This window comes from Hyperoodon ampullatus (genome assembly GCF_949752795.1).
Source record: "Hyperoodon ampullatus genome assembly, chromosome: 14".
Lineage (NCBI taxonomy): Eukaryota > Metazoa > Chordata > Mammalia > Artiodactyla > Ziphiidae > Hyperoodon > Hyperoodon ampullatus.
In genome coordinates this window covers 25,451,978-25,464,213 of record NC_136927.1, presented here as the reverse complement: position 1 = coordinate 25,464,213, position 12,236 = coordinate 25,451,978, and the positions used below count along the sequence as shown (strand labels likewise).

General features: G+C 53.2%; 1 protein-coding gene across 2 annotated transcripts in view; it reads right to left on the bottom strand.

Moving 5' to 3' along the window:
- MGRN1 (mahogunin ring finger 1) overlaps positions 1 to 11,740 on the bottom strand; it is a gene marked incomplete at its 5' end in the record, with an annotated part of 51,641 nt that extends 39,901 nt beyond the window's left edge. For both annotated transcript variants that reach the window (XM_079718356.1, XM_079718357.1), the window contains one exon: positions 11,653 to 11,740. In XM_079718356.1, the coding sequence (XP_079574482.1) occupies positions 11,653 to 11,740 (88 nt within the window). The remainder of the gene's footprint in view (positions 1 to 11,652) is intronic.
- Between the last annotated feature and the right edge of the window lie 496 nt (positions 11,741 to 12,236).

Here is a 12,236-nt window from a genome sequence, read left to right as displayed (position 1 = left end):
TGGTCCCTTAAAACGCAAACGGGATGTCTGCACACAAGCCGGGACCCCTTCAGAGCTCCCGCCTGCACCCCTACTCCTCAGGGGTTCACAGGCCTGAGCCCCTCACCTCCCACCTCCAGTCTCAGCAGCGGCCCACCCTCCTTCCAAGTCCTTCCTACACAGCAGTGCCTCTGGCCTCGAGGTCTCTGCGGGCTGATCCTCTGCCCACACTTTCACACCCCAACTGTCCTTGGCTCAGCCCGTGCATTGCTCAGACCTCCATGTGCTCAGAGAGGCCTTTGCTCAGCACCCCCAGCATGCAGAACACGGAGGGACCCCCATGCAGATGACCCTCACCTCTCCTCGACCCAGGAGCAGGACTGTGCATCTTGGAGATGGGGGGCCCACATCCCCAGAAGCCCCACGAGGCCCGAGGGCCGTCTGTCTCGGGAACATGGGATCCCAGTGCCCTTTCCAGAGCAGTTTCAGGTAACCTAGGCTCCCCCCCTCACACTCCAGACACTCTGGACCAGGGACACTGATGTTATCCTCAAGGGCAAGCATGCCTTGCTCAACCCACGGGCTAGGCTCCGGCTGATCACTCTGCAGACTCTTATTCTGCTCTGCGCTGCCCACCTCACCGCACCATCTCCCCGCCCTGTCCCCGACCCCAGAGCTCTCTCCACCCGCTCTGGCCCAATGGGTTGCTCCTGCCTTGCAACTCCCCGGAGGCCTCCCATGCCCTCCTGGCAGGCCTTTGCCCAGCTCTCTGCATGGTGTTGATCCCGACAAGCCCAATAATCACCACCCTGGCCTGGACACAGCAGGAGCCCAATGAAGGTGGATGAATGACACCTTTATTCCTATGTGACAGTCATGGAAACTGAGGAACAGAGAGGTCAAGGAACTGCTCAAGCCACACTACCAGTGAGAGGTGGTGTCCTCGTTGACAACCCATGCTGACCCAGAGCTGTGTCCTCAACGACGCCAGCCCAGCCAGTGTTTTCAACCCCCCAGGCAATTTTCCAATTCTCAGCCAACACTGCCCGGGTGGCCTACAAACTTAGTTCAATCCTGACACCATGTACCTGGACACAGCTGACACTGTCAGATCCCACAAGATAAGGGCTCAGCCCATATGACTGCAAACACCTACCCCACTTCAGACGCCAGTCACAAGTTCAGGTGATCACCTATGCTTCTGACCCACCAGCTATAAATCAAAGGTTCCCAGGACCCCCTTCTCGGGTCCAGTTAATTTTCTAGAGTGTCTCACAGAACTCAGGAAAACAGTTCACTTACTAAATTATCAGTTTATTACAAAAGGATACAACTCAGGAACAACTGGATGGAAGGGATGCATAGGGCAAGGCACGTGGGAAGGGCTGCGGAGATTCCATGCCCTCCGAGTGTGCCACCCTCCCAGCACCTCCACATTGTTCACCAACTGAGAAGCACTCCAAACCTGGCCCCTCTTGAGTCTTTGTGGAGGCTTCATTACATAGATAAGACCGATTACATCATTGGCCACTGGCCATCATCTCAATCTCCATCCCTCTAAGCTCATGGCTGGCTCCACCGGCAACTAGCCCCCATCCTCAGGTGCTTTCCAAAAGTCACCTCATTAGTATAAACTCAGGTGTGGTTGAAAGGGATCTGTTAAGAATATCAAAAGACACCCATTTCACTTTATCACTGATCCCTTAGGAAATTCCAAGGGTTTGAGGAGTTCTGTGCCAGAAACGGATGAAGACCAAATTTGTATTTCTTATTATAAATCACGATACCCCTGCCGGGTAAACCGTGATATGGACAAAGACACCCTGGGGCCCCCTTATAAGAAACACAGGTAGCCCTGGAACCTGGGAACCGGGTGTGGCTTCGCTCAGCTGCCTCCGTCATTCCCACTTGCGTGGAGGGGAGCGGGGAAGGTGAGAAGTCTGGGAACAGTTCATTGATTCCACTGGCCAAAAATTCTTCTCATTTTACCACAGCACAGATATTACCAGTTACCAGCTTCCTGACATCCGCTGCCACTAAGCCCCAGCTGGGCCTGACCAACAGGGATCAGGATGTCACTGCCATCAGAGAGGGCCGATCTCGGGAAGCATCTCCAGGCCCATGAGATCACTCCGCCAGGTGAGAGACAGCCCCTTGGGCTAAGAGGCTGTTCCCAAACAGTCTAAGGAGACTGACACCCAGGGCCCACCCACCGTAATCACGCAGCTCAGCAATTCCCCTGGGTCCCGTTCACACATTGCACAGAATAGCTTCTCTGCTCCCCACACTCAGGTTGGGGGACTCAGCGCGGCCCAACCTCTCTGGGCCTCAGTGTCCCCATTTGTAACACGAGGCCTCCGTGAACACCACCGGCTGCAGACTACAGACAGAGGGCTGCTGGGGATGCCCTAAGGATAAAAGGAGCCGATTATGCAAAGGAGCTTTACACAGGTGACAAGACACCTGATAAACCTCCCTGCTGTGTGAAAGCCTTACCAGAGCAGACACAGCAAGGAAAAAGCTTGCACCTCCTCCCCTTCCATGGAGGGAAGAACAGTGAGCTGAGAACAGCTCTGACCAAGCAAGGACTCTGCTTTGCTGAGTTCCTGGAAGGCGCTGCAGCCGCCTCTTTTGGGGGGAGGGGTCCTCCCCAGCTTCACCCCTTTTCTGGACACAGCCTCCACCACTGGTGGGCCCCAGCTGCCAACAGAACACGCAGCTCCCAGCCCCTGGACACGGCTGGTTGGCCGCAGCGAACACCAGACTGTGCTGGGCCAACCCCACATTCCCCTCCACCCCACCCCGGGAACTGGACCCAAGACCACAGGATTCGGTCCTTGAGGGCCTCCGGTGGGTGAAGTCAGCTCTATGCCTGTCACAGCAGCATGACACTGAGGCCACAGAGGACGGGGCTCTGTGTTCTGCTTCTCCTGGCTTCCGGTGCTTGGTTCCCCATCCTGGGTTCCAGAGACACTACCCACCAGAGTACAGTGCATTCCATTTCTGCCTAAGAGAGTTGGCATAAATGCCACAGACAGTCAATCTCCAAAGAATTCAAAATGTAATAAAAAGCACTTAGAAAAGCACTTCTGCAAGTAAGTGAGACAAGAGAGACAATCCAATATTTTTTTTTAAATGCACAATCCAATATATTTTTTTTTAAATGCACAATCCAATATATTTTTTTTTAAATGCAAAAGACCTCACAAAAAGAGGAAGAGAAATGAATGGCAATTTACACACAAAAGGTGCCCAGCCTCACTGGTCATCAGGGAAAAATAAATTAAAACTACCACAAGACATCCATGGCTAATATGTAAGAGAAAGGCAACAGAATAGAACACACACACACACACACACACACACACACACACACACACACACACACACACGACACCAGCCAGCATTGGTGAGAACACAGAGCCCCTGGAACTCACGCTCTGCTGGTGGGAGCGTGAACGGGCTCAACCCGCCACAACATTGTAAAAGCTGTGGACTCCGCACACACGCACCCGAGGGTGCCAGACCCACTGCCAGGTATAAAAACAGACCCAAAGAGATGTGTATCTGGGATTGTCAAGATGAGACACAGAAAGTAGAGTGGTAGCTGCCAGGGGCTAGGGGAGAGGGCAATGGGAGTTACTGTTTAATGGGGACAGAGTTTCAGTTTCACAAGAGGAAGACTTGTGGGGATGATGGTGCAGACGGCTACACAGCAGTGGCAATGTACTTAATGCCTCTGAACTGCACGCTTAAAACGGGTAAAATGGTAATTGTTATGTGGAATTTACCACAATTACTTTTAAAAGTGAAAAAAAAAAGGACCCAAAGAAATCAGACTCCTGGGAACCAAAGCCAGTCACAAGAGTGTCCACCCAGCATCATTCACGAGAGCCCAAACCGGAAACTCCCCGAGCACCCTCCACGTGAGCTCGTGGATGAACACACGGTAGCGCCGGCAGACACTGGGATGTCACGCAGCAGAGACAGGAAACCGACTGCCGCCCCACTGACAGCGTCCACCCTCTCATCACCCGACGTGCAGCCAAGAGCATCCACTTCTGTTTATACCAAGTTCAGAAACAGGCAAAACTCACCTCCACTGGAGTCCAGAGGGAGCCTCCCAGGGAGGAGGGGGCAGAGATTGGGGAGGGGCACCGGGGGCTTTGGGGGCTGCTACTCTTCTATTCCTTCAACGTGCCCACCTGGTGATGGTTCATCAAGCGGAAGCTCCTGACCTGTACGTCTCCTCAATATGTTACACTTTGGCTGTACATGTACACACCTGCATACACCACACGTTTTCTACAGCACTGAACTGAATACGACTCCTTCTTTCGATTCCCCCCTAAAGCACCGCGGGCATCTGGTCACTCAGGGCTATCACAGGGGCAGGAGACCCAGGTAACAGAATGCGGCAGTTATCAGAACAGTGGACCCCCCCGGAAGGCCTGCTCTGCGGGTGCCGGGCCCCCAGAACCAAGCCAACGCCAAGTAGGATGAAAGGATGAGAAAATGGGTTCTTTGCAAGCACTGCACACACAGGGGTGGACAGATGTTCCCATGTCAGTCGTTCCCAAGCCTCTACCTCCCCTCCCAGCTCGGGGAGAGCTGGCCAGGATTTCTAGACAGCGAGTGGCCCGCCCCCCATGCTGCTCCACACCACTGGCTTGTCTGCAAACAGCAGGGGTGCGGGCCAGGCGGCGGCTGGGCCTGGCTCCCCCAGCTCTGAGGAGCTGGGCAGACGCGGACACAGTTGGCAGAACTGAACAAGTCCACTGTTATTCACTGAGCCTGAGTCCGATGCTGTGTGGGTGACATGTGTGGCACCACTGCCCTGCGTTTTACAGGACAACACAGAAACGTGAGGCCTGATGGCTGTACCTGACCACATGGAAACACGCATGGGAAATGCCCACTGGACGTGGCCCCGTGCCAGCGTCTGGCCGCTGGCACCGGACTTGGGAGGCGAGGCAGGTAGCAGTGGTCACTGCCCGTGGGGTCATCCAGGAAGTGCAGGACATTCCCAGGAAACTGCCAGGCCCCTGAAAAACACAGGCTCGGCTGGACCAGGGCTTGGTCCCTCCCTACCAGCTCCCGTGGACTCACAGAGTCAGGACTGAAAGGGGCCTGGGAGCAAGCGACCGGCTCAAGGCCACAGGGCAAGTCACTGGCATGGGGCCGCTGGACTCTGAATCCAGTGCTCCGCCGTGGCTCTACGGGCAGGTGGGGGCAGAAGACCCCTCGAGGCGGGCTCACTCGCCCAGTGCTGAGTTAAGCTCCGCCTGTGCCACCCTGCTGGTGGAAGGGTGTGTTGTCAGCACAGCGAAGGCCACCCCAACAGTGAGGATGAAAACACACGTGCACACACACCCCTTTGATGCTGGGCAGCTGGGCCCTCCGCGCCACGACCGACCTCCTGGCACCAGGTGAAAGGCCTGCCAGCCGGCTGGCCAGTCTAACCAGCACAAGCCCGGCTTCTCCCACTGACCAACAGGAGAGTGCAGCAAAGCCCAGGAGCCAGGCGAAGGATGCAGGGACCTCCAGGTGCTCAAAACCCCGAGGGCAGGCGACACAGCAAACCTCAGCCCCAGCGGCCACAGGGCCCAAGTGCCCACCGCAGGCTTCTAAACCCAAGCAACTGGCTTCTCCTTCAGGGAGACAGGTCCTCAGACGCCCACCCCCCATGGCCAACTTAAAGGGTTTTTGTTTCTGTTGTTTTGCTGTTGTTGTTTTTACCTAAAATGTAACAACTGAAATTCCGAAAATACAGCTTATTTATACAGCTCTTACAATGATAAAATCCAAACCGAGTTCATGTGAGCAGAAGCACAGAACTAGTTCTGCTATGTGAACGGGCACAGGTGGCACGATGCCGGTGATGATGGCGCAGGACTCTGAGCACGAAGGTGAAACCCCCGCGTGCAGGTGGAACCCTTTCCCCACACCCCACCCCTCTGCCACTGACCCTGGGGCTTGGAGCACAAGCTCACTGCCTCGGGACAGTGATGGGGCCCAGGGACCCAGAATGTCCCCAGTGACAGAGGACGCCCTCGGTGACACAAAAAGTCCTCCCTCGTCTTAAAACACCTGCCTCCGTTCTTTCCTTCAGGCACCAATTAACCAGAGTCGGCAAGGCCCCACTTCAGAAAGGGCAAACCCAACACAGGCTGCAGCACTCATGAGCAGACGTCTCTAGACTGCCACCAACACAAAACTACACACCAAAGTCTCCTGGCACACACCTCAGGTCCCTCATCGCGTGGCCGCAGGCCCAGGAGTCCCCGGACCCCCGCCTGACACCCCAGGGGATAAGATGCAGCCCAGTCTGAGCAGCTTATACACTAGGGAGAGGCGGGTTGCTTTCTGCAAGGCCTGCTGCACAAGCATTTATTAAACACCTACCGTGTGCAGGCCCAGGTGCTGGGAGACAAAATCAGCCTGATTTCTAGTTCCTCTGCCAAAGAGGACAAAAGTCTAGTGTCATGAGGACATGGCAAAGTTCCAGTGAGATAAAGGAGGTAAAAATGCTCTGAAAGTACACGCACCGATATACAAAAGGTTTAGGTCTGGGGCATAGTTCACCCCCACCTCCAGGGTTAGTGGATCACATGGCTGATTGCCCCTCCTGATGCTTCTCTTGGGTGACCTGTCCCTACCATGACCTCCCTCAAACACCAGGGCAGGGCAGCCCACATGGCTTTAAGACACATGAGTAACAATAATAACACAGGAGGAGGAACAACCAACCGTGGCAGCCAACAACAACGACCAGGCACTCCTGTGGGGACCTACTGTGCTCCACGCTTCCGTCTGCAACCTTCTCTTTAAGAACTTGACCGAGGTGTCCTAATGCCTGCCGTGACCCTTGGCTGGGAACCAGCCAGCCGTGTGATCAGGACAAGGGACTGCAGGGCAGTGGAGTGCAGAAATAAACCCTCACATTTATGGTCAGCTGATCTCTAATGAAGGTAAAAAGGCAATGTGATGGGAAAAGAATAGTCTTTTCATCAAATGATGTTGAAATCACTGACTATCCATATGCAGAAAAAACCCAAAACCCTAAATCTTCACCCTAAACCATACATTAAAAAATTAACTCAAAATGGATCACAAGACTTAATGTATGAGCTAAAACTATAAAACTTCAAGAAAAAAAAAATAGGGGAAAATCTTTGTGACCTTGAGGTAGGCAAAGATCTTTTAGATATAACTCCAAAAACATTAACCATCAAAAAAATTGATAGGGAATTCCCTGGTGGTCCAGTTGTTAGGACTCCGTGCTTTCACTGCCAAGGGCCCGGGTTCAATCCCTGGTTGGGGAACTAAGATCCCCCAAGCCACGTGACATGGCCAAAAAAAAAAGAAAAGGAAAATGATAAATCAAACTTCACTTCACCAAAACTTAAACTTTTGCTTCTCAAAAGACACCATTAAGAAAATGAAAAGACAAACCACAGACTGCGAGAAAATATTTGCAAATCACAGAGCTGATAAATGAACTGTATCACTGTATCCAGAATCCATAAAGAACTCTTACAACTCAAAAAGAAGACAATCCAACTTTTAAAAAGTGAACAAGACTAAAAGAGCCAACCCCCCAACACACACACACACACACACACACACACACACACACACTATACACAACGGCCAATAAGCACATGAAAAGATGCTCAAGGGCTTCCCTGGTGGCGCAGTGGTTGAGAGTCCGCCTGCAGATGCAGGGGGACACGGGTTCGTGCCCCAGTCCGGGAGGATCCCACGTGCCACGGAGCGGCTGGGCCCGTGAGCCGTGGCCTCTGGGCCTGCGCATCCGGAACCTGTGCTCTGCGGCGGGAGAGACCACAGCAGTGAGAGGCCCGCGTACCGAAAAAAAAAAAAAAAAAAAAAGATGCTCAACATCATCAGTCATCAGGAAAATGCAAATCAAAACCACAGTGAGATACCTCTTCACACCCACTAGGATGACTATAATTAAAAAGGTAGGCAGGGCTTCCCTGGTGGCGCAGTGGTTGAGAGTCCGCCTGCCGATGCAGGGGACATGGGTTCGTGCCCCGGTCCGGGAAGATCCCACATGGCGCGGAGCCGCTGGGCCCGTGGGCCGTGGCTGCTGAGCCTGCGCGTCCGGAGCCTGTGCTCCGCAGCGGGAGAGGCCACGGCAGTGAGAGGCCCGCGTACCGCAAAAAAAAAAAAAAAAAAAGGTAGGCAATAATAAGTATTGACAAGGATGCTGAGAATTTGGAACCCACATACACTGCTGGTGAGAATAAATGTAAAATGGTGCAGCCATTATGGAAAACAGTCTGGCAGTTCCTCAAAAGGTTAAACACATGACCCAACAATTCCACTCCTAGGTGTATACTAAAGAGAACTAAACACACCAAACAAACGTTCAGCGGCATTATTCATAATAGCCAAAAGGTGGAAACACCCCAAGTGTTCGTTAACTGGTGAAAAGATAAACAAAATGTACTATAACCATACAGTAAAGTACAACATGGATGAACCTCAAAAACAATGCTAAGTGAAAGAAGCCAGACACAAAAAAAGACTACATGCTGTATGATTCCAGTTATATGAAATGTCCAGAAAGGGCAAATTTTAACGACAGAAAGCAGATCAGTGATGGGGTAGGGGTGAGGGTGACAGCAGAGACTGCTTGCAAACAGGCACAAGGCAAGGAAACTTTGATGATGGAAATGTCTACAACTGATTGTGGTGATGGTTGCACAATTCTATAAGTTTACTAAAAATCTCCAGATCATAGGTTTACAAAGAATGAGTTATACGGCACACGATTGATACCTCAATAAAGCTGTTATGAGTAAAATAAATAAATACAATTTAAAAAAAGCAAATGCTGTTAAATTCAAGCTAGGTACTGTTGTAGGGCATATTGAAAACTTCAAAGTAAAAGAAAATTGGACAGGGACTTCCCTGGTGGCACAGTGGTTAAGAATCCACCTGCCAATGTAGGGGACACAGGTTCTAACCCTGGTCTGGTAAGATCCCACATGCCACGGAGCAACTGAGCCCGCGAGCCACAACTACTAGAGCCTGCATGCCTAGAGACTGTGCTCTGCAACAAGAGAAGCCACCGCAATGAGAAGCCCGTGCACTGCAACGAAGAGTAGCCCCCACTCACTGCAACTAGAGAAAGCCCGCACGCAGCAACGAAGACCCAACGCAGCCAAATAAATAAATTAAATAAATAAATAAATTTATTTAAAAAAAAAAGAAAATTGGACAGGAGATTTTAAAAGTCCTCACCATACACACACACAGAGGTAACCATGAGATGATGGATGTGTAAATAACCTTATTGTGATAATCATTTCCCGATATATACACATATCAAATCATTACACCTTACACCTTAAACTTATGCAACGTTATATGTCAATTATATCTCAATAAAGCTGGGAAAAAATTGGACAGTGTTACAGAGGTGTTAAAAAAATACTAGCACCCACTGATTCTTTCTAATATAATCAACAAAATTGACAGAGACCTGAAAAGATAACAACTGTCTCATAAATTGATTGTACAGTCCATGGTCCCTAAAATCATCTCAACCCCCCTTCCGTCCCCAGTTCATGCTTGGGGACACATACTCAAGTACTGCTTAGGTTCCAGACTGCCTCCCGGAATAAGGTGGCCCGAGGGACAGGAAGCAGAAAAGACAGCCTTTGGACTGGAGAGGCTGAGCACTCTAATCACTGGCAGCAAAATCGAGGTGGCTCATGGAATTCACCTGGGTGCCAGCCCCAATAGATTAATTGTGGCTGACTCAGGTGTCCACAGAGTGCACCTGACTGATTAACAAGGTCTGCCAAACAGAATCCAAAAGCAGTGCTGTAGGTGCCTTGTATTTGTGATTTTGTCCAAATGCCCAACTGAAGGGACATCAGGTTTGCTCTGGTCCCAGGTGACAGGAGGTACCACCTTAAACTTTTTGATATCTCTTCCAAGACACTGCTAACTGCTATTAGAGTCTACGTTGTTCACTTAATTTACTTTTTGAGCCATTATAGCAGCTAACATTTTTCAAGGACCCTTAGGCGCAAAGCACTGTTCTGAGCACTGTATCCTCATCAGCCCATTTTACAGATGAGGAAACCATGACCCAGGGGGCTAAGCAGCTTGCCTAAGATGACTCAGCCAAAGACGGGCTGGAAGAACATCAGAGATGGAAGAGGATGACTTCAAACAACTGCTCCATCAGATCTGGGGATGTCAGCCTCCAGGGGATCTCTATACCAGGCTGGGCTGCCCTGTCCTTGTGCCTGGGAACAAGCAGGCATGGAGATCTCCCATGCCTAGTAGGAAACAGAGCCCTCTGCCCAGCTCTGACTGCATCCCCTCCGACTGCCCCGAACTGTGCTAGTCTCCACTCCCTTTATTTCTGGTGGTCCCAGACACTTGCCTTCTTTCACCTTCCAAAATGAGGGTGAAGCAGTTCTCAGACTTGAGTGGACATCTGACTCACCCTAGGAGTGGGTTTTAAATGCAGGTTCCTAGGCCACAGCAGGCCCCAACAAGTCTGAGGCAGGGCCTGGGAAATGCATGTTAAACAAGCTTCCCCACTGTTGGAAGCAGGTGGTCCTGGACCATACTCAGAGGAAACCTGGCCCAGGGGATGCCCACAGGCCAACTGTGAGGCCTGGAAGACCACGAGATGGGATCAGATATTTCAGAAGCCAGGATCACGAGGCCCCAGTCTGAAAGTCTCCATGATGTCCAAATGCCCTGCCTGTCCTCTTTCTTCTCTCCTTTCCAGGCAAGTGACCAGACGAGGAGATGGAGCATGAGGAACCCGAACTAAAGTTCCAGGGCAGGCCACACTCCTCATCAGAGGCAGAAAAACAGTGTGGATGGGTACAACTGGTCTGGTAGTCCGACTCATGGTCCTGTACCCAGATGAGCTTCCATCCAGCTCTGAGACCTTGGAAAAGTCACTTCCTCCCTGGGGCTCAGGTCTTTCATCCACAAAAAAGGAGATTGGAGAACCGGGTAGGTCCCCTCCAACCATTCCATGGTTGTCCAGCATGGACTCCCAGCTCCTCTTCCACCGACAGTAATGCCTCCTTGGGCCCAGCCCCCCTCCCCACCACCCACCCACCAAATACAAGCGCCAGGTCACAGGAGAGCTAAGCCTCTGTCTAGACCGGACGGAGAGTGTCCAGAACCACTGGCCGGGTCTTCACAAGAAGCCACCAAAGAAAGGGAAAACCGGCAATAGAATGATGTCAATCTTTTTGACAATGACCACTTTGTAAGCACAAGCGAAGCATCGGGCACCGTGCTAAGCCCTCCCAAGCGTCGCGCCCCGGAACCTCACGCCGGCCCTGGGGGATTCCTATTGAGCATACCCCAGTGTGCATACGAGGGAGCTGAGGCGCGCAGGAGTGAGTTGACTGACCCAAGGTCACCCAGCCGGGACGAGGCAGTCAGCGCCGTACCGACCCACGCCCCGGGGTCCGGATGGAGGGCGCGTGGAGCTCCATGCAGGGAAGCTGCAGGAAGGGCCGCGGGCCGAGCAGAGCCCCCAGCCCACCCTCCGAGGAGGATCGTGCGCCCAGCCCCGCCGCCCCCTGCCCGCCCCGCGCTCCGGCCCGCGCCTCGCTGTCCGCACCCGGGGCCGAGACCCGGGCCGGGGCGGCCGCTCACCGGATTTCGGGGGGTAGCGATAGGCCGAGTTCGCCTGGATGTCGATGTCCTCCACGCCCGCGATGCGGCGACTCAGGATGGAACCCATGGTGCACGGCGGGCCGGGCCGAGGCTGGGATGGGCGGCGGCGGCGGCGGCGGCGGCGGCGGCGGCGGCGGCGGCGGCGGCGGCGGCGGCGGCGGCGGCGGCGGCGTCCTCACGCGGACATGGCCGGGACCAGGCCACACGGACTCTTGCCCACGGCCGCGGGCGCTCGGCCTCCGAGGCCCCACCCCCGGCTCGGCCCGGGGCCAGACGCCACGGCAGCCCTCCGCCCCCCGGGCCCGAGGCACCTCGGGAAATGGTGTCCCCTCGCCGCCGAGGGTGCCCGGTGGCGGCGCGGGATACCCATCTAGGAACTACATTTCCCAGGAAGCTCCTCGCCCGGGCTCGCTCAAATTGTTGACAAACGGTCCGGGACAAACCAAATGGACCTGAGTCCAGAGGGGAGGAACCATCAACCACACTGCAAACTATCCTTCCCTTTGCATTCCAAGCACAAGACTAATATTGTAACTCTTTAGCCTTTTAATAATCTGTTCATA